The sequence below is a fragment of the Oncorhynchus kisutch genome, linkage group LG20, assembly GCF_002021735.2.
Source record: "Oncorhynchus kisutch isolate 150728-3 linkage group LG20, Okis_V2, whole genome shotgun sequence".
Taxonomy (NCBI): domain Eukaryota; kingdom Metazoa; phylum Chordata; class Actinopteri; order Salmoniformes; family Salmonidae; genus Oncorhynchus; species Oncorhynchus kisutch.
Window position 1 is genome coordinate 33,538,128 of NC_034193.2, and position 23,418 is coordinate 33,561,545.

Below are 23,418 nucleotides of genomic sequence, written 5' to 3' on the forward strand. Positions count from 1 at the left end.
AGAGTCTTGTATGGTATGGATTAAATTTGGTTGTATTTACTAGGATTTTCTGGACTTTACAATTACTTTGTTTGTTTGTGTGACCATACTTTTGTAATGACTAGCTCAGAATATGAAATAATAACTGTTATAGAAAGTGTCTCTGCTTAGAGAGAAATCTATGTCTGTCCTTTCCCTGGCAGTGTTCGCTGAGGTACCTTAGCTATTTATGTTTGATTTGTAATCCGAATCGTTTTCGCTTTGTGATGTTCTGCCTAGTGGAAACTGGTTGATTGTGCTCCTTTGTTTGGGAAGCAACCATTCATGGGCCAATATGTGGACTATTCATCCATTAGGAAGAAAGAGGGGGAGGCTTTCAGTACACCTCTGAAACAGGATGTTTGTATGGTCACTTTTTGACATTGGTCGCTCACATTATTCCAAATCAGCATTTATACATTTCTGGAATGGCCAGATTTTTTTCCTCTGTATATTGTCTGAACAACAATGCTGGGAATTGGCAGGCTTGTATCCTGGCTAGCTTCCCTCTACCCCCTCCTCTCTTCAGGCTTAGTACGTCCCAACGTCCTCCCTCTTTCTCCCCACTGCATGGACATGAGGTGGTGACATCATCACTGAGCTCCCAGGCCGTGGCTAGCCAGTGACGGAATTACAAACTCCTGTTCCGCTTCCCTCTCTAAACCCATCCCCTCCTCCACTTTTCCCTCCAGACTTATGAAAGGTGTGCTGTGTGTGAGGAAAACCCCTTTCATTCTCTTTTTTTTATTGGACACCTTTCTTAACTGTCTGCCAGTTGATGATGAGGTACAGCAATTTTTTTTTTTTGGGGGGGGGGGGCAATACCACTCAAAAGTGTGCACTCCTGAATGGGTGAGCAGCTTCACGACCTAGAGGGAGAGGGGCGTGAGAGGGGGTGGGGCAGAGGCTGCTTTTGAATGGGTTGAGAGGGAAGACGGAACTAATCAAGAGAGAAGAAGAAGCATGTTGTGCCACCTATCTGACACAGATCCAGCTTCTCCACTCCTGTTCCTTCAGTGGCTGCTCTGGGAAGAGTAGTGTCCTTGAGAACATTCCTTCCTTTTGTTACTTTTACTGGATTCTTTTTTGGGGCTTGTGGTGTAGCAAGGGTGGTGGTGGTAGGAGGCTAAAAGAGCCCACTGGATCCCTTCTTAACTTCCCTACGTTTTTCGCCTTGCTGTGCTTGTTTTGTCCGAGGGGAAATTTTCTTTCAGCGGGTCCCAGTTTTAGTTTGGAACTATGGAAATGGACTGGGAGTTGGGTGGGAAAGATGTACAATTCACAGAGCCGGACTCGGGTTTCCCTGCTCAGGTGGCTTTCAACTACAACATGTTAGAAGGGCGCTTTAAACAGCTTCAAGGTAAGTGAATGCTGGAGGCTGCAGGCGCCTTTTTGTTTATAGGTGTTGCTATGCTATATTCTCTGTCAGCATATAGATGGTAGAGTCTAGAGAGAGAATTCTGGATCGTCTGTGTTGAATTTGGCAGTTCTTTATCAGGGTAATGTTATGTGGATGAAGAGCATTATATTTCATTGTTCTTTTACTTCTTAGAAAATAAAACAAATTGGGTGTCTTAATCCTAAAGGAAACGGTAACTGTTAGTGGTGGATATGTCACGTTTAGTATGGCAGCACTGTGATCTGGCAAAAGGATGAATTTCAGACTGGATTATAAGGCTGTCTTTTTTGGGGGGGATATTCATTTAGTGTTGACAATAAAATACTGAATAGCTGTTTTTCGAAAAAGGCCCTCTGTCTACAAACACACAATCCACAATACTATCTAAACGGCATGCATGCTAGTTCCTAGCGGGTAGTCAGGACAACAATAGCATGAGAGGGGACAGGGAAAGTGGGAGTGGTTGTTTTTGTCCAGCCCTCCCATGAAAATACACTTTAAAGGAGACAAATTCTAGGAAATGATAGCGCTTAACAATATATTTTTACACAGTTAGTATAAGTATTTTTGACAAAAATGGCATATATTACTATTAGTTACACAGTGTGATATTGTTTACTCTTGTTTAGTATATTTACTATAAAATTACTTATTTTCTAAATACATTTTTTTACATTCATTTTCATATTTTCATTAAGATGAACCCCAGGTTAGACTGCAATAGAAAAAAATGAGAAATGAACATGCCAATGTAACCATTATCATACAATCTTTTTTTAAAATAGTCCTGCTGTCTTTGTTGACATCTTTGTCAGGGTTTCTCTCATCCCAAAGAGAATGTGGTCTTTGCCACATGAAAATATCAGTCATTAACTCAGTCTCTCTATGAATAATTGTCTGAATGCACTAATGTGTTGTTGAATGTCTCTCTTCTATACGTTTTATATACACGAGTCCCCTTTTCATTAATACAACATCAAATCTACAGCAATGGTCAGAATTTGTCCAGTTTTGCTCCCTTGAATGGTATAAACTGGCCACAACAACTACGTGGATACGACTGGATGAATGTGTGCCATTTGTTAATATGTAGCTTTGTGTATATTTTACTGACTGCTGAAACCTTGTCCAATGTTGTAAAGCAGCCAGAATGAAAAGAAAGACCGAGAGATAGACTTGAACTTTCATCCTCTGGTCTATTGGCTTTACTAAGTCATGGGATGACTGAATTGATAAAACATCAGAGTCAACGTTATTGATTGCTATTCTTGTGTCATGTACTGCTAGCTTGAAATTGTTATGCTTCATCATATTTTTAAATTGAGTGAAGATATGGCAAAATGTATGGATTGACCTGGTGTGCTGATAATGGAAATTGTAGAACTGTAACAGGGTCCCAAGTGGCGTAAGGCACTGCATCACAGTGCTAGAGGCGTCACTACAGACCCTGGCTCAATCCTGGGCTGTATCACAACCGGCCGTGATCGGGTGTCCCATAGGGCGGCACAGAGTTGACCGGGTTAGGGGAGAGTTTGACCGGGGTAGCTTGTCATTGTAAATAAGAATTTGTTCTTAACTGACTTGCCTAGTTAAATAAAGGTTCAATAAATAACAAATGTTGATAGGGTCTCAAAGGATCTAGGAACAGTAACGTTCAACTGAAGATTTCAGACATACTGTAAGGGGAGTAAGATTACCATTGGTTGAATCCCTGTGACCCTTGATTTTAGCCAGAGTAAGTAGTAGCCTTGTTCCACCCAGAATTGGTCATAGAACAGTTCTCCTGTTTCTGTAGCATGAGACAGCTTGATGTACAAGTACGTCCCCAAGACAGGACTCTAGTCTATCGCATGACCTGATATTAGGCAGAGCTCTCTGGTTCATAGTAACATAAATGTGTTATATTTTCAGCATAGCTACATGGTGTCATTGTGCCAGTGACCTTTTACAAACAGACATGAACTGTGAAAAACATTTAGCAAATCATTTTGTGTTCCCGTGGCTGTATCAAACGAAAGGAAATTGAAAGTGCATTGTCAGGTCTCATGAATTGTTCTGTTTTATCGAATACATTTAAGGCTGGTTGTACTCCTGTACTTAAAAGCACTTTTAATGGAGATTTTCCATTGCTCCTTTTTTATCCAAGAGTAGGCTTAATCTGAGTCCTTGAAGTGTTTTTTTTAGGTTAATCATTTGCTTTGACAAGCTTGCGCTGGCTTGGTTACATATCCACCATAGTTGCTAAAGCCGTGCTGGAAAGGACAGTGTGAAAAGACAATATCCGATCGAACGTTATATTGTTTGGGTCGGAACAATAGTGTAAAAAGATTTTCTTAGATGCACTCCAGTCGCTTTTGTACCAGACTGTAGCTCTTTCTCCACACCAATGACCTGGACTACCACCACACAGACTTGAGTGCTGAAGTAATACTTTTGTCGGCAAACAGGCCCCTGCCAACCCGGTTTCCACCACAGTCAAGTCTCTAAATGAACGCCTGTTCTGCTGGCAAGAAAATATTTTATGGAAAGACAAAAAAGACGGCAACAGAAAGTTATGGAACTGTCTTTGAATGGGTTGGTTGGGGAAGGGGGCAAACTTGAGAGAGCGTGTTGAAAAAGAGTGCAGTTATGGCCTTAACAAGTTTGATTTACTCGATTTAGCTACACTGACCGACTATTTGACCTTGACTCCCCATTTGCAGGATACCCCCGAAATATAGTATTGAATGTTAACTTCTGTTATGCCCTCAGTTGTTGAATTCTGATAAGTAAGTACCAGAGAATAATATTTGCATAGGCTGGGATTAAATCTAATCGTGTTTGGTCAATAATGCAGCTTTTAAAGGTTGTTTTCTGCTTTTGGGACGCATTCACAGTAAACGCTGCATATGTCGGCTAAATCGGAAATTACCTTTAAAGGTGCATTGTCAACGAAGTGTGATCGGATTGAATTCCGGCCATCGTCCTAGTTAATACCAGGTAAATACCAGTGGAAACTACTGTAAAATATAGTGCTATTATGACTTTTGAGAATAGTAAGAATGATCTTGAGATTTTCAACCACATCTTTACCGTAAAGTAAAGTAATGATAAAACATGTCAGATAATTCAAAGACATAAATAAGAGTGAGTGATACTGAAATGTAGTGAATGTTTTAACTGTGTGTAAATGGACACAAAGCCATGTTCTGTTTAGTGCTTTATTTTCCCTTTTGCCAGGCATTGACTGCCAAGGAAATGTTGACGTTGAGTCATTGATTTGAAGTATATAGCTGTTGGTAGTTGCCTGTGTGATAATCTGAGGCTTTATGGCAGATGGACTGTTTGTTCTTTAATAACACCATGACTTATCTGACCGATGATCTGTTTTACCCTTCTATCAATGGAGGGACTTTATCCACTTTATGACATGGAGACATCTTGTCAAGTACGGTACCTGGTATTTATGTTTCCTTGTTTTCCCATGTGTTTTGTCAGCATAATATTATTACATCAACATTGCTGGTGGGCAAAACATCATTAACACACACAGTTTTGGTATAATTTCGATCTAGTTTTCAAACAACAATCAACAGTAGCATTTCAGGTTTTGCATGAAGTTGACTTCCTGTATGACAACTCAATCAAATATCAACCAAAGTTGGATGTGGATTTGACAACGCATTTGTCCTGTGGTTAGTCACCCCTCTAAACATGGCAGTGTAACCTCATCCATTAATCCAGCCCTTACACACAGGAAGAATTTCAATCTTCTGGCCCGCCACACACCACAGGATGTTGATTCAACAGTGAGGGAAGAAGGAAGCAACCTTTGAACTGCTTCACTAAGATGTCCAGTCTTTCACCTTTGTTTTTCATCCTTGGATACTGATTTCTAGTCTGTTCATTTGTTAGTTTGCCAATGAATGCTATATCATATATATATCTAGGCCTAAACAAAATGGCTGTTGTTATTGTTGTCCCTCTGAATGATTGTTTTCAGTCTCTTCCAATCATTCGAATCTTTCACCACATTCAGTATTTCCTTCCAGCTAAGGGTGGGGTAGTGATCCAAAGTGCCTTGAACTCTGCAATTCCTGAGTAGTGCCCTAATCAAGATCTCCTTTTCCTGCCGAAACCTGGAAAGAGGAAAAAATTGAGAGAAAAGAAACCAAACTGGAATTTGAATGAATGTGCATCCCTGTTGAGATAAGATGAGAGATTAGCTTTTGGGAACTGGAGAGTTAGCCCCCAGGATAGAGATACAAGATGCGTCAATAAATCAATAGTTTCTATTCTGTGTCAGTCATGATGACCAGACTGCTCATATCCCAGCTGGTTAGATTGACTTCTTTGTTCCTGAACTCTAAAGACAATAGAGCTGTGGGTCAAGTCAAGGTCATAATTTGGGATGATTTTCTCTGGAAGAGAGTGATATCCAACACGATTAGGGCTAAAGGACCCTATTAATCAGTGCAATAGTAAGAAATTCATGAATAGCCTCCGATAAATAAGTGGATATACTTGAGTATATGGCTTATTCCACAAATTAGGTTCCATTTGCATAGCCGCGGGAAGTAGGTGTGCTGAGGGTGCTGGCACCCCCTGATAAATCACAATAAATAGATAATGAATATAAAAAATATATTTACAAAATTAAGTAAAATAAATTCCCACCAAATTAGTGCACTAGGCCTTTATTACTCCTGTATAAAATGCTAAACATTTCCCTCAGTTGACCTTAAAAGAGGGACAGGTTTTTTTTCCTGCATAAAATGAATCACTAATAGCAAGTCTTTATTCATATAAAAATCAGATTTATGGAATTTTCCATGTGGTCCATATTAAAGGGCACTTCAATTAATATAACAGACTTTTACAATTCAATATTTGTGGACAATTTCTACTTAAGACACAGAAACTGACACAGCAGTATTCCATGCGCTCATATAGATGAAATTTGGATAAGAACAGGGTCAAATAGCATTAAGTATGATGTACAAAATATGTACCCTCCAATGAATGTACCTTCCAATGCAATTACCGTTTGCATGTTTTTTAGTGACACTAAAAAGGTTGCCATCCAACCTTTTTATGCTAGTAAAGTACATGTCACGATAGGCCTGTATCCAACCTTGTTATGCTAGTAAAGTACATGTAACGAAATGGCGGACGGAAGACAGGGTGGTGCGGCTTCTCATTCGAATGCTGTAATTTTATCTAAACCACCAGGTGTACGCCGACCCCAGCTAAGCAACTCATGCAAAGAGTTAAAGCGCAATTGTGTGTTTTTTTTCTCCAGTACTCTGCCGTGATTGTCAGTTATGTAGCTGCTCTACTGATAATCTCAGTGCGTCCTTGCTGGGATGAAACCAGTCTACTACCGGAGAATACCAACACCAAACACATGTTCACCGTTCCACTGGAGCGGACAGTACACAGCGTACCATAATGTTCTGAATAATGGCCAAGTCTACCTCGCTCCCTATTCCACTGAACCGCGTAGGCGTAACAAACACAAGTCCAACATTTATCGGAAACTGTTAAACTACCTGTTCACTACCCTCCTGCTCTCCGGGGTTGTGCAACTCAACCCTGGGCCCAACATCACCGAGCCAGCGATGCTCACCGGAGTGGAAAGCGGTGGATGGCCTCGTGAAAACATTGTAGCCAGGCACAATCAAAGCAGCATATGGAGAGTTTTTATGGAGCTGATCGTTGCCTCTGTGGAAGTGGGTGAGTGCTATGGTCCCATGGTTTCTCTCGGCTCACCCGGCTCCAGGATAGATTTTAACTCTTCAAACATATCCAAGTCGCAATGTGCGTTCCCTGACTCTGCTTCTGGTACGCAGGCTGTTTTAATTAGTTCCCCGCATCCAGGGCAGGCGGGAGGGATTGTTAATTGCGCTACCGAACTGCCCATAATCAAAACAAAACAAATTGGCCTAAACACACCCGTCAGAAAACACAGAAAATGTCACTTTTTTTCAATGTGTCATCTGGGACCCACGAGTTAAGCCCAAGGGATTACTAGGGTTGGCACTTGAACATTCGTAGTGCAATTCCAAAAAGTGATCAAATTCAACATCGACTCAGACTCCAACCTTGACTTCCTCTGCTTCAGAGACACGGCTCCATAAACACTCTCCATATGCTGCTTTGATTGTGATTGGCTACAATGTTTTCAGGAGAGACAGGATTGAAGGAAGAGGAGGGTGTGTGATGATTTACATTAAAGAACATATCCGATGTAAACAAATTGACTGGTCATGTGATAATGAACTAGAATGTATTGGCCTGTCTCCCCAAATGTCTTTTACCCTTATTGGAATGCATAGGCCACCTTCCACCAAAAGTGTGTTTTTTGATCAGTTTAACATGCTTAGGGAATGTGACTTTGGGAAAGAGGTAATCTTAATGGGAGATTTTAATATTAATTATGAAGACAAGTTTTGTAGGAAAACCCTCAAACAATCACTAATACCTTTGACCTTACACAGCTTGTTAAAGGGCCAACCAGGGTGACTTGTTGCTCTAAAACACAGATTGATTTGGTGTTCATTAATAAACCAGAGAGAGTGACTAAATCATTCAATATGGTTACTGGGCTATCTGATCATAATCTGACACTTATAGCCAGAAAGCTGTCTAAGAGCAGGTTTAACCTCTCTACTGTTAGAAAGCCGGATCAACTAAGAATACCTAAGAGTGAATTAAGCTATTTTGAAAACGCAATTTAGGGAATTAACTGGAATGATTTCTTGTCCTATACAGACGTGGAAGCTGATAGTCAAGTTTTTCTATTCACAATCCAGACTACAATAAATGGTTTCCTAAAGAAAATCTAATCCAAACCTGGCCAAAAGAGCACTCTTTCTTGGCTAAATGGAGAAATCTGGAAATTGATGAAAGAACGAGATTATGCTCTAAAAATAGCCCTAAGATCCAAATTAGAGCATGACAGACGTAGGTTTACCGTGTTGAGAAATAAGGTGATGAAAGAAATCAAACAGGCCAAGGCAAACTTTTTTTATTAATATAATTGCTGAAGCAAAGGGAAATTCTCAACTGATCTGGGAGAATCTAAAAACGGTAACAGGGAAAGACCATAGTAACACTGCAATAAGACTAGAAATCATGGTGAATAACAATCTAACACAGGATGCAGTCGAAATAGTAATAGCCTTCAATTCCTACTTTATTGACTCTGTCAGTGTACTGACACAGAACCCCTCCACTGGTTTCTTGGGCTCAGTGCTAGTAAATGATGCTCAACCTGTCTTCATCATAAGGGAGGTTTCTGAGTCAAAGGTGAACAAGGTGATTAGCTCACTAAAGAACTCTAGAGCCAAAGATGTGTTTGGGCTGGACTCTACCTTTCTTAAAAACTACAAAGAGTCACTCATTGGCCCCATTACTAAGGTCACCAACACATCTATTGGTCTCGGGGTGTTTCCAAGGGTATGGAAGTCGGCCATAATAACGGCCATCTTTAAATCAGGCGACCCTGCTGACGTGAGTAACTACAGGCCCATTCGTATACTACCTGTGGTGTCAAAGGTTATTGAAAAGTGTGTAGCAGAACAACTGATTGCCCACCTCAACATTCACATTACACTCCATGCAGTTTGGCTTCAGAGCGAAACACTCCACAAAAACTGCCAACTGCTTTCTTCTGGAAAATGTGAAGTCCAAGATGGACAAAGGGGGTGTTGTTGGAGCTGTGTTTCTGGACCTAAGGAAGGCTTTTGATACTGCTAACCATAAGATTCTCATCATAAAATTGTCCAAGTTCAACTTTTCCCCTGATGCCTTGAGATAGATGAAATCATACCTTGAAGGCAGAACTCCGTGCAATGAGCTGTCGCCGACTCTTAGCTATGACGTGGGCATGCCCCAAGGGTCAATACTGGGGCCCCTCCTGTTCAGCCTGTACATTAATGATCTGCCTTCTGTCTGTACTGGGTCTGAAGTTCAAATGTATGCAGATGATACAGTGATATACTTTTTTTCCCCACTGTATTTAGTCAGCCACCAATTGTGCAAGTTCTCCCACTTAAAAAGATTATGTAATTTTCATCATAGGTACACTTCAACTATGACAGACAAAATTAGAAAGAAAATCCAGAAAATCACATTGTAGGATCATTAATGAATTTATTTGCAAATTATGGTGGAAATAAGTATTTGGTCACCTACAAACAAGCAAGATTTCTGGCTCTCACAGACCTGTAACTTCTTCTTTAAGAGGCGATAGGAATGACCAGGGATGTTCTCTTGATGCAGTAAGTGCCTGAATTTGACAATTTTCCTGTTCTGCTAGCCATTCTAAATGTAACAGGTACTTTTGTTTGGGGAAATGTATGGAGTAAAAAATACATAACTTTCTTTAGGAATGTAGTGAAGTAAAAGTTATCAAAAATATAGATAGTAAAGATACCAAAAAACTACTTAAATAGTACTTTAAAGTATGTTTACATCACTGTAAAGTACTTTACATCACTGCTATTTTGTGACGAAACTATTGGTAGAGTTGGAATCACATTGAACTTTAAATCATCACGCACTGATTTTTAACCGAAAAAAGTCTGTTTTCTGTACACACACACTGGTGAGAAAATCTGCATAAAGAAAATCTGCAGATTCTAACTCTACCAATAGTTTTGTCACATTCAAATCTGTCACCATTTGGATGGAAACCTAGCTACTTACCATAACGATTGATACTAAAACCTCTTTATACCAACAGACATTTTATAGCACAAACTAAGAATCTCAATTGGTGGCACTTAACCCCCCCCCAAAAAATATTAGTAGTATTGATTGAATTGAACTTCCTCTATTGCATCAAGGTCCTAAAGCGATCATCTGATAAAAATGGCATTGAGATGACATTGGAATCATTTAAAAAAGCATGGTTGTCATTTCACATAATCAATGATGTTTTTCTCTTAACCATATCCCCCTACTTGGCCCTTGGAGATACTGCAATCATTTCCCCATCAGCCCAAGGTCTCTGAAAAATGACAAACTTCCTGACGTAGCCTTGTTTTAATGAACGACCTGAAATCGTCTTTATTGGCATCAGTTTTTTTGTTGTTAAACAGCTATAACTTTACTCTTCAACCTGTGTTAATAGTACGGGAGCTGTGTGTTTACCTAACGATAAGACCAGATGCGTTTGTGTTGCGCGGGGGGGGGGGGGGTGAGGAATAGGTTCGACCTTCTACAATTGTTATTCTTTCGGCAAAATCGTCAAACGTGTCAAATAAATCACTCACAACAAAAAAGTCAAGAGGGCCTTGGAGTTCATTGCAAGGTGCAGCCAGCCCTGCATGCGGCAAGGTCATCGCTCTCATTCCGTCATGTGGCAAACAAACAAAATGGCTTCCAACACTCTACTCAGCAAACTGGATGCAGTCTATCACAGTGCCATCCGTTTTGTCACTAAAGCACCTTATACCACCCACCACTGCGACTTGTATGCTCTAGTCGGCTGGCCCTCGCTACATATTCGTCGCCAGACCCACTGGCTCCAGGTCATCTACAAGTCTATGCTAGGTAAAGCTCCGCCTTATCTCAGCTCACTGGTCACGATGGCAACACCCATCCGTAGCACGCGCTCCAGCAGGTGTATCTCACTGATCATCCCTAAAGCCAACACCTCATTTGGCCGCCTTTCGTTCCAGTACTCTGCTGCCTGTGACTGGAACGAATTGCAAAAATCGCTGAAGTTGGAGACTTTTATCTCCCTCACCAACTTCAAACATCAGCTATCTGAGCAGCTAACCGATCGCTGCAGCTGTACATAGTCTATTGGTAAATAGCCCACCCTTTTCACCTACCTCATCCCCATACTGTTTTTATTTATTTACTTTTCTGCTCTTCTGCACACCAATATCTCTACCTGTACATGACCATCTGATCTTTTATCACTCCAGTGTTAATCAGCAAAATTGTAATTATTTGCCTACCTCCTCATGCCTTTTGCACACATTGTATATAGACCCCCCCTTTGTTTTCTACTGTGTTATTGACTTGTTAATTGTTTACTCCATGTGTAACTCTTTGTTGTATGCTCACACTGCTATGCTTTATCTTGGCCAGGTCGCAGTTGCAAATGAGAACTTGTTCTCAACTAGCCTACCTGGTTAAATAAAGGTGAAATAAAATAAAAATCAAATCGCATGCTTACGTCTTTGCAGGGATAAGGAATGCAATAACAGGAAAATTGGGGAGGATTATAAATAAACCTGCCTTGTGTTCATGGATATGAACTCTGAGCCAGAGGGTGGGGCATTGTCCCTGTCAAGGGCCCCGAACATAAACAGGATTCCCACTTTCACTTTTTTTGAAAAACATTTTAATGCTATGGATATACCTCATTAGTCTGCAGTGGCTTTCTCCCCTTGTCTCCTCACTTTCATGCACACTGTCCTGAGAACCCAGAACAGATGGCAAACAATATGGTCGACCGTCTATCAAGCATTTGCATTCACCTGTCCATTTCCTTCATCTCAGTGGAGATGGAGAGACCAGGAGAGGAAGCTGTAAGACATTCTGCAATAGGTCTGAAGAGGCAAGGCCACCAGTCCCAATCCAGTCTAGTTGTTTTAATATCTGGATCATGAAAGGATGATGAGTTGCATGTGACAAAGCGGGCCAATCACCCACAATGACCAAAACCTCTCATATTATACAATGAGTATCATTACTGTATATAACAACACATGGGTTCCATCATTTGCCACAATACTTAGCAACACAGTATTTATTTTGTTTACGTAAAAAGTGTTACATCTGAATGGCAGTCTTACAATCTTATTGACATTTTCAATCTAGCCTTGGGGACCCAGGGAGTACACATTTGAAATATGCTTTAGCCCAGCACTAAAACACCTTATTCAGTTAATCAGGGGATGATTACAGTAGTTGATTAGTTAGATCACTACTCTATTATTACTTCAGACTTGAAGTATTTCAAGTATTAGTATTTCAGACTTGAAATTAAAAGACCGGGCTGTATAGGGACAGTGTGAGCTGTTAACTATACTTCAATGTCTTGTTCCAGCATTATTATCTTCCATAGCCTTAACTAAAGCTACTTTGACAAAGTAGTTCACTACATCAAAGCTATATTGGGAAAATTGTAATATCTATATCTTAAATGTCATAGATTACAAATTGCAAAACAGATCACTCTTAAAGACAAAAACGATATTTCGAGTGAGATTTAGGAACGTCTGATGCCCCACAAATGATAAAATACTGTGTATTCCATCCATATTTTCTTCTCTTTTTGCCAAAAAGTAGTGTGTTGTTCCAGTAGTTAGCTACACGGCTACATGGTCAAAAAGCAATTAACTACACGACCAAGATTTTAATTTCATCTACCACCAAGCTACTGCAAAATGTAGTTTAATTACTAGTTGAACTACATGTAGTTCACTACTCCCCAACACTGCTAATTTGGCAAACATAGGGCAGCAGGTAGCCTAGCAGTTAAGAGTGTTGGGCCAGTAACCACAAGGTCACTGGTTCAAAACCCTGAGCCGACTATGTAAAAAAATCTGCCGATGTGCCCTTGAGCAACGCACTTAACCCTAACTGCTCCTGTAAGTCTCTCTTGATAAGCATGTCTGCTAAAATGTTGTTTTTTTACCCCAACTCTGCTTATCCGTCATCAGGAATTCACTTGTTTCATATCCCAATTAATTTAATGACATATCACTTTGACATAGCTTCTCTTTATTTCTTCCTTCTTAATTTTATTCCCTGTCTTCTTTTCTCTCCAGATGAGCGCGAAGCGGTGCAGAAGAAGACCTTCACCAAATGGGTGAACTCTCACCTCTCCCGGGTGTCCTGCCGCATCACGGACCTGTACAGGGACCTGAGTGATGGACGCATGCTCATCAAACTGCTGGAGGTGCTGTCTGGGGAGAGACTGGTGAGTACCGTGCTACCTGGGCTTATATGGATCAGTTTAGCCTTTTAGATCACAATGAATAAGATTACATGGGCAGGGAGGACCTGATCCTAGATCAGAACTTCTACTACTTTGATATTTTAAGTAGCAGTTTTGCATCTATATTGCATTTTAAAAGCGTGTTATATTAAATTAAGTGCCCTTTTAATATTGACCACACGGAGAACTGAATACTTCAATTAATACGAATAAAGACATACTAAAGTGCCAAAATTCAGCATTTTGACATGTCCCTCCGTCAACCCTGTGTAATTCTAGGAAGATTTCTCCAAGTTTCACCATCATTGTAATGCCTAAGTTTGTCATTTCTGAAGATGATTTATTTCTTGTGATTACTGATTCATTTACATCTGTCCCTCGTTTTAAGGTCAGCCCTGCTACGTGAACTGAACACTCATTTTAATGAGGTGACACTTTTTCTTTTTTTTCCTAAAGAAACATTGAACATCTAATAGTCAAATCAGTGTAAAAGCTTTTCAGTTTGTTCTACTCTTTTGCAATTTTCATGGTATTTTGTGGTGGAAAACTGAGCGGTTTGAGCATAACACGTCAACCCTGTTTCCCATAGATAGACAGGCTGGAAAGGTTTTAACAATTCCATTTTTGTGAAGTTTGCATTCAATTACCACTCCCTGTTGCACACAACAAGCTTCCATTCCCCCTGTCACAATGAGATTTCTGACTGATTTAAGATGAAATCGCCAACCCGGTTAAATTTTTGGCACCTACTAAAGTGATTTTTTTCATTTAACCTCTTGACATGGGAAAACGTGTTTATGATAGAATGTTAAAATTTGGTGAAATCAAATGTTTTTTGGAACTAAGTTACATTGGTGGAAAGACCCATGATACATACAGTACTGTAGCGACCCGCAGTACCCAGTGTTCATGGGGTCCGACATGCCAGTCAACCCGCTATCTCCCGGAAATGCCTGTAATGTTCTGGTGCTGGACATCCTGGTGGGGGACTGGATGTCCTATGGGTGGTGGACCATTCTTGATACACACTAAACAGTTAATTGCGGAAAAAAAAACAAGCAGTATTGCAGTTCTTATCACACTCAAACTGATGCACCTACTACCATAGACCGTTCAAAGGCACTTAAATATTTTGTCTTTCCCATTCAACATCTGAATGGCTCACATACGCCATTCATGTCTCAGTACTTAAAAATCTTTCTTTTACCTGTCTCCTCCCCTTCATCTACACTAGCTTTCATCTGAATTCACCTGGTCAGTCTGTTTTGAACATTCAGTGTATATTACTAAAGTGCAGTTATTGAAGCAGGTGGGCTGTCTGGGATTGTTTGTTGTTGCTGATGTCGGGAAAAGATTTCCACACGGTCAGAGCCATATATCATTAAAGGGTCCGCTGTCCAGACTTGTTATCGTGTACAAGGTGCCCGTAAGATATCTCACTCTATTAGAAAATACCCAACAAGGCACAGCCCATAATGTAATCTAGCAAGGATACTCTATTGCAGGGGTACGCAACTCTTACCCTATGAGGTCCGGAGCCTGCTGGTTTTCTGTTCTACCTGAATTTATTGTACACACCTTGTGTTCCCTGGTCTAAATCAGTCCCTGGTCTAAATCAGTCCCAGGCCCTGATCAATGAAAAAAATGTAGTGGATATCATGACACGAGACCCAGATGCGGATGGGTCTCGTGTCAATACAATTCTATTGTATTGTATTACGGTACTTGGCTGTTGTAATCCCCAACTCCTATTTTTGCATTTCCTATTGTGATAAAGGACTACAAGACATGAATTACTTCCTCTGGGCATGCCTTGTGTCGGGTTTAATTTGTCACTTTCCTGGTCAATGTGTAACTCGATTTGAGTTTAGGCACAGCAGGTAACAGCTATTTGCCAGGTAGAGGCATGGGACCAAATAGTATTTGGAATTGTTCAATTACTTAAGCTGCGCTTGACTGACCTTTCCTGGCGCAATGTTAACAATGGAATAGTCCCAAAACTGCAAAGCCTGCCCATCTGGCACTGCAGGCAGGCTCAAGTAAAAAAACTCCAGGTATTTGAAAGATTGTAAATACTATTTGAACCCAGGTCTGGTACCATATTAGGTTACCAGGATATTGTGCAACACATAGGAGGATGATTCGACTTGCATAGGCCCCATACCAGTGTTCTTCTGACCCTGTTATGTGTCTCTTCAGGTATCATGGAAACCAGTAAATAGATCGTACTCAAGTCATGTATTAATAAGCACTGAGAAGTAGTGGTGTAGTGGAGGATAAAAACACCTAAATGTCATTTACAGACCTTTTTTTATTTTGTGCGAGCATTTACCCACTTACTGTAGGGACTACTACTTTATTTACAGCTATCAGAGTTTACCCACCTATGTTTTTACCAGTACGTCACCTCTCATCAGCACTGAATATCTTTTTTGTCACTACCTAGCACTTTTTTTATGACATAATTCAAGAATCTATACATACAGAATGTGCTTACCAGCGGTTAAGAGCATTGGACCTGTAAATGAAAGGTCACTGGTTCGAATCCCTAAGCCAACTAGTTGAACAATCTGTTCATGTGCCCTTGAGCACGACACTTATCCCTAGTTGCTCTGGATAAGAACGTCTGCTAAAATGTAGAATACCCAGCTGTGTGTGTACGTACATGCATTGCATATAAAATGCAAGCCATGGTCTCCCCACATTTTGTGCGTCATCTTTCAGCAATGATTAAGGAAAGAGAACCTGTAGAGACTGTAGGAATGAGGCTTCCTTTACATGATCTCATGGTCTGGTAGAAAAGTGCTTATGTCATTGTTACTCAGCTGGCGCTGCACTCCCGGCTCCTACAGAGTATAAATCTGCATCTCAAAGAGCTGCGCCATCACACAGCACACTCAGGCGAACATGTACATACACACACACACACACACACACACACACACACACACACACACACACACACACACACACACACACACATATATGCCTTAGAGGTCAGCAGTGTATTGTGCTGACTGACTCAGCAATAGGAGTTGAATAGGGATTTTGCTTTCACTCTCACTTGGGTGTCAATCAAATGGTGTTAAGATACAGTAAGTACATTTTTTAATTCTTCAAACCATCTGTTTTCGGGGATACATTTTCTTCTTTCAACACAGTGAAAAACTAGGCATGTACAGTGCTGTATTTTAAATGAAGTAAGCAGTTATGTTTTTGTTTTACACTATTGACTCAGTTTTGCTGAGTACTTCAATCCAAACGTGCCTGCTTCCAATTTTTTTAATGTTATACCCAGATAGCGGTTTTGATTGAATAGGGTTGACTTCCCCCTGCCTGCAAAAAGGCCTAGTCCCCCCCCCTCTTCTGCTCCTCCAAAACCACACCTCAGAGTAAAGTCTCCACGCACATCAGAGGGCAGAGGGCTGCTTTATTGCCAGGTTACTCATTGACTTTCATCAGATTAAAATGGTCAGCTGCATCCTCTGCTTTTAGGAGGGTGAAGAAGTGCCATGTTGTGTATATAAAACCCACGTCATATACTTAAACTTGAATGTATTTGAGGTGAGCTTGAAATAGATTTAAGTTTTCAATTTTAGGACTTTTTTTGGTGGTCAGGTTGAATTTGCAACCATGATTGCACTTTTGATTTCATGTAGACTACCAGGCAATTGTAAAAGTGTGATACACTATAGAGTATATCCAGAAGTATGTGGACACTCCTTCAAATGAGACGATTTGGCTATTTCAACCACACCCGTTGCTGACAGGTGTATAAAATATAAATATGTTGTCTCTATAGACAACATTGGTAGTGTAATGGCCTTACTGAAGAGCTCAGTGACTTTCAACGTGGCACCGTCATAGGATGCCACCTTTCCAACAAGTCAGTTTATCAAATTTCTGCCCTGTTACAGCTGCCCGGTCAACTGTAAGTGCTGCTATTTTGAAGTGGAAATGTCTAGGAGCAACAACGGCTCAGACGAGAAGTGATAGGCCACACAAGCTCATAGAACGGGACTGGCGAGTCCATAGGGTGTAAAAATCATCTGTCTTCCATTGCAAAACTCACTAACGAGTACCAAACTGCCTCTGAAAGCAATGTTAGCACATTAACGGTTTGTCGGAAGCTTATAGAAATGGGTTTCCATGGCCGAGCAGCCGCACACAAGCCTAAGATCACCATGCGCAATGCCAAGCATCGGCTGAAGTGGTGTAAAGCTCACCGACATTGGACTCTGGCGCAGTGGAAACGCTTTCTCTGGAGTGATGAATCACTCTTCACCATCTGGCAGCCCGACGGACTAATCTGGATTTGGTGGATGCCAGGAGAATGCTATCTGCTTCAATGCATAGTGCCAAATGTAAAGTTTTGTGGAGGAGTGGTCAGGGGCTGTTTTTCATGGTTCAGGCAAGGCCCCTTAGTTCCACTGAAGGGAAATCTTAACGCTACAGCATACAATGACATTCTATACAATTCTGTGCTTCCAACTTTGTGTCAACAGTTTGGGGAAGGCCCTTTCATGTTTCAGCATGACAATGCACCCGTGCACAAAGAGAGATCTATACAGAAATGGTTTGTTGAGATCAGTGTGGAAGAACTTCACTGGTCTGCACAGAGTCATGACTTCAATGAGCCAGGCCAAATTACTAAATGACATATTGGTTTCCTTACCCTGTAAGCAGTCTATGGAAAAGGTATGGACAAGTTCTGTGTAACTATGTTGGTAGAGCTGGTTGATAGAGCATGCTGCTTGCAGCGCCAGGGTGGTGGGTTAGATTCCTATGAGGGACCAGTATGAATTTCTTTTTTTTAAAGTATGAAGTCGCTCTGGATAAGAGCGTCTGTAAAATGTAAAAAAGTGTATGACAGCAATCCATGCTTTGGTTTAGTTTCACTGGCACTGTTTCCACATGCTAACGTGTTAGAATTTGTGGCACAAATCCCATTCAAGTCATGGGACCGATATTATCCTCACAATCAATTTCAGATACTTTTGGAATATTTGGACTTGATGTGCAAAAAATGCTAATATCGGTACCATGACTTGTATGGGATTTATGCCACAAATGCTAAAACGGTGACAGGAAAACTAAACCAAAGCATGGCTGGCTGTCATACCTTGTCCATAGACAAAGCAATGTGTAATTTTCTGTAATATGGGTGAACTATCCCTTTATCTTTAGGCCAACAAGTATAATGCATTATGATGCCATGGGCATGTATGATCCTATAATTTTTTGGGGAAGCCTTATAATTAGACAGTGTAAGGGCACATACTGTACACGCTTATAACAAGAAATAAAGTGTCACCAACTTCTTTTTTTAACCTACAGCCACTCTCAACTGATTGTAAGTTGCTCTGGATAAGAGTGTCTGATAAATGACTAAAAATTTAAATAAAAACATCTAAATCTCTTGTAGCTGACGTGTTCGGTGTCCTGTTCTGTCTCCCCAGCCCAAGCCCACCAGGGGACGGATGCGTATCCACTGCCTGGAGAATGTGGACAAGGCCCTGCAGTTCCTCAAGGATCAGAGGGTCCACCTGGAAAACATGGGCTCACATGACATTGTTGACGGCAACCATCGCCTCACCCTGGGCCTCATCTGGACCATCATTCTCAGGTTCCAGGTAAGAGAGTCTTCAAACCAAAACGTATGTCTGGTGGGGAGAAATGATTTGCTAGAAATGCTGTTCTAGGTTTTCAATTGGGTGATGGATAAGTCTTTGCAACATATATAACGGACAGCGCAACTAAACCCGAGGGCCTCCCCCAAAGCACTGCTCCCGTTGAAAACCATTGAATTGCTGTGTTTTTTATGCATCAATTTGTCTGGTTTGAACTCTCACTTAGCCAGTGTTCTATTATTATCCTGGAGACCCCCTGTGTACAGCAGGGTCTCGGTTATCTGAATCAGGTATGTTATTATTGGTATGTGAGCAACAAACCCAGTTGCTCTCCATGAGGAGAGTTGGCCAGTATGCTGATTTCATTCCAGCAGAGTGTCGAAAGCTTATTTACTGTAAGGCCTCATCCTTTATAACAGTGATCTAATACTAACTTGTCCTCAGCACACATATTACACAGTCAATTATTTACATAAAGATTATGTTATGACACGAATAAGATATGTAGGCAATGTATGAGAGCACACCACTTGGCATGGCAACTGCTTGGCATCAGACCGCAAGGCGCTACAGCGGGTAGTGCGTAAAGCCCAGGACCACTATACCAGGCAGTGTCAGAGGAAGTCAAAGACTCCAGTCATCCAAGTCATAGACTGTTCTCTCCGGAAAGTGGTACCGGAGTGCCAAGTCTGGGACCAAAAAGGCTCCTGAACAGCTTCTATCCCCAAGCCATCAGACTGCTGATCAGTTAATCAAATGGCTACCCGGACTATTTGCATTGACTCCCTTTTTTTTTATTGCACTGACTCTCTTGCACTGGCTCTATGCACATTCACTGGACTCTACCCACACACACACACACATACTACACCGACCCTCTCAACATACACATACACACACTACATACACCCACACACATTCACACTGTTCCCCACTCTTCCCACACGCTACCACTGCTCTGTTTATTATCTATCCTGATCGCCTCGTCACTTTTACCCACATTTACACGTTAACTCAATCCCCTCAACTACCTTGTATCCCCAGCACATTGACTCGGTACCAGTACTCCTTATATATAGCCATGTAATTGTTATTTTAATGTATTACTATTATTAGTATTTTTTAAATCACATTTTCTTATCTTTTTAACTGCATTGTTGGGAATGGGCTCATAAATAGGCATTTTACAGTAAAGTCTACAACTCTTATATTCAGCGCATGTGCCAAATAAAATTCATTTTTTTTTTTTTTTTGAGACTGTTCACAAGTGCTGTTGTATCATTGTCTGTGTGACAGATCCAGGACATTAGCGTTGAGACTGATGGAGACAACAAGGAGAAGAGATCAGCCAAGGATGCCCTGCTCCTCTGGTGCCAGATGAAGACGGCTGGGTGAGTGATTGACTGTCACCTTGCTTTCAGACACGTTTCTTCGAGATTTGAAGTACTTAGACTTGGGTCATCTACATTACCGCTCTCAGTTCCACCGCTTGACTTAAACAATCCTCCTTAAGATATACATTTATTTAGACAGCAACACCATTGTGACTTTTTCATTTACTTTCAGAACAAGTCAGTAAAGAAATTCCAGAAGAAGATCCAAATCTTGAATTATATAGAAATTGCTTAGGGAATGAATTTGAACATTGAACACATAGTCATATCTGTTGTTCTCTGTTTTGTTCTTTATAGCTATCCAAACGTGAACATTCACAACTTCAGCACCAGTTGGCGAGACGGCATGGCATTCAATGCCCTCATCCATAAGCACAGGTAACAAGAGTCTGTTTGATCAACTATCCTTCATGTCCTTGTGGGTCACATTTTACAACGCTCCTAACATATTTCAGATAATTTTTCTCATGTAATTCAGACCAATTATCGTTTGTGATTTATGTCACAGTCTGTAATGACCATATATATATATATATATATATATATATATATATATATATATATATATTTTTTTTTTATCCCACCTCCAGCGCCCCTCATTTCTGATGATTTATTTTCTTATTTACAATAGAGTAATGTTCAAATAACAACTTTTTGGTGTCTGGGATTTATTGATGCATTACTGTACGTCAGATGGTATAATTGTGTTGAATCTTTGAGATATTGGAACATAACTAACATTTCAACAGGTAAATTACATCTGGGTATTTACCTTGTGATTATTTGGTGGTATACTGTGTGACTGGTGCTGTTGTATGATGCTTTGTCTCGTGTATAGGCCAGACCTGATTGACTTTGACAAGCTGAAAAAGTCAAATGCCCACCACAACCTGCAGAATGCCTTCAATTTGGCTGAGCAGCATCTGGGGCTTACCAAGCTCCTGGACCCAGAGGGTGAGTTCTGTTCTATGCTCTTCTATGTAGTAGAGGAGTGCATATAGCAAATAGCTAAATCTGGTGCAACGCATAATTTCTCAGTGTACAGTTGTGGCCAAAAGTTTTGAGAATGACGCAAATATTAATTTTCACAAAGTCTGCTGCCTCAGTTTGTATGATGGCAATTTACATATACTCCAGAATGTTATGAAGAGTGATCAGATTAATTGCAACGTCCCTCTTTGCCATGCAAATGAACTTAATCCCCCCAAAAAACATTTCCACTGCATTTCAGCCATGCCACAAAAGGACCAGCTGACAACATGTCAGTGATTCTCTCGTTAACACAGGTGTGAGTGTTGACGAGGACAAGGCTGGAGATCACTCTGTCATGCTGATTGAGAAGCTTCAAAAGGAGGGTGGTGCTTGGAATCATTGTTCTTCCTCTGTCAACCATGGTTACCTTCAAGGAAACTCGTGCCATCATCATTGCTTTGCACAAAAAGGGCTTCACAGGCAAGGATATTGCTGCCAGTAAGATTGCACCTAAATCAACCACTTATCGGATCATCAAGAACTTCAAGGAGAGCGGTTCAATTGTTGTGGAGAAGGCTTGAGGGCGCCCAAGAAATTCCAGCAAGCGCCAGGACGTCTCCTAAAGTTGATTCAGTTGAGGGGTCGGGGCACCACCAGTACAGAACTTGTTCAGGTTTGGCAGCAGGCAGGTGTGAGTGCATCTGCACGCACAGTGAGGCGAAGACTTTTGGAGGATGGCCTGGTGTCAAGAAGGGCACCAAAGAAGCCACTTCTCTCCAGGAAAAACATCAGGGACAGACTGATATTCTGCAAAAGGTACAGGGATTGGACTGCTGAGGACTGGGGTAAAGTAATTTTCTCTGACGAATCCCATTTCCGATTGTTTGGGGCATCCGGAAAAAAGCTTGTTCGGAAAAGACAAGCGCTACCATCAGTCCTGTGTCATGCCAACAGTAAAGCATCTTGAGACCATTCATTTGTGGGTGCTTCTCAGCCAAGGGAGTGGGCTCACTCACAACCATGAATAAATAATAGTACCAACACATCCTCTGAGAGCAACTTCTCCCAAACATCCAGGAACAGTTTGGTGACGAATAATGCCTTTTCCAGTATGATGGAGTACCTTGCCATAAGGCAAAATTGAAGTAAGTGGCTTGGGGAACAAAACATCAATATTTTGAGTCCATGGCCAGGAAACTCCCCAGACCTTAATCCCATTGAGAACTTGTGGTCAATCCTCAAGAGGCGGGTGGACAAACAATACCCCACAAATTCTGACAAACTCCAAGCATTGATTATGCAAGAATCTGCTGCCATCTGCTGCCAAGAATCTGCTGCCTTTGATGTGGCCCAGAAGTTAATTGACAGCATGCCAGGGCGGATTGCAGAGGTCTTGAAAAATACCAAATATTGACTCTTTGCATCAACTAAATGTAATTGTTAATCTTTGACACTTATGAAATGCTTGTAATTATACTTCAGTATTCCATAGTAACATCTGACAAAAATATCTAAAGACACTGAGGCAGCAAACTTTGGAAATTAATATTTGTGTCGTTCGCAAAACATTTGGCTACAACTGTACTGTTACTTATGTTTTTGTTATCCAAATAAACGTAATAAAATTGTAAAAAATCTTAACTGGAATGTTTAAAATACTCTAGGGGCCAGATACTGGTCCAGTGATAGTGCTGCATACTCCAGACTACATATACCCCCTGGCGATGGGGATTTGAGCCATGTCTGCCACTTTCCACCTGCTTTACCTTCCCACTGCCCTGTCATACAAAATAATGAAATACAAAAGGCGATCTTTTAATATTTTTATAATGTTCCAAATCATTGTCACTATAACTTACAAATTGTATTAACCAATCAGAAATGTAATTTTTGCTTCACAGATATCAGTGTGGACCACCCCGATGAGAAGTCTGTCATCACATACGTGGTGACATACTACCACTACTTCTCCAAAATGAAGGCCCTGAAAGTCGAGGGGAAACGTATTGGGAAGGTGACTCAGCGTTTATTCTCAATTTATTATCTCAAATTCCATGTTTG

At 40.9% G+C, this 23,418-nt stretch overlaps 1 protein-coding gene across 5 annotated transcripts in view; it reads left to right on the forward strand.

The window, feature by feature from the left end:
- The window catches only part of LOC109865631 (spectrin beta chain, non-erythrocytic 1), a 100,986-nt gene that overhangs the window by 26,682 nt on the left and 50,886 nt on the right, over positions 1–23,418 (forward strand). For 2 of the 5 annotated variants that reach the window (XM_020453961.2, XM_031799408.1), the window contains 6 exons: positions 13,192–13,343; positions 18,821–18,994; positions 20,288–20,382; positions 20,683–20,763; positions 21,224–21,339; positions 23,259–23,371. In XM_020453961.2, coding sequence (XP_020309550.1) covers positions 13,192–13,343; positions 18,821–18,994; positions 20,288–20,382; positions 20,683–20,763; positions 21,224–21,339; positions 23,259–23,371 — 731 coding nt within the window. Of the gene's footprint in view, positions 1–918; positions 1,379–13,191; positions 13,344–16,356; positions 16,457–18,820; positions 18,995–20,287; positions 20,383–20,682; positions 20,764–21,223; positions 21,340–23,258; positions 23,372–23,418 lie in introns of those variants that run through there. The other 3 variants (XM_020453964.2, XM_020453962.2, XM_020453963.2) reach the window with 3 other exon arrangements.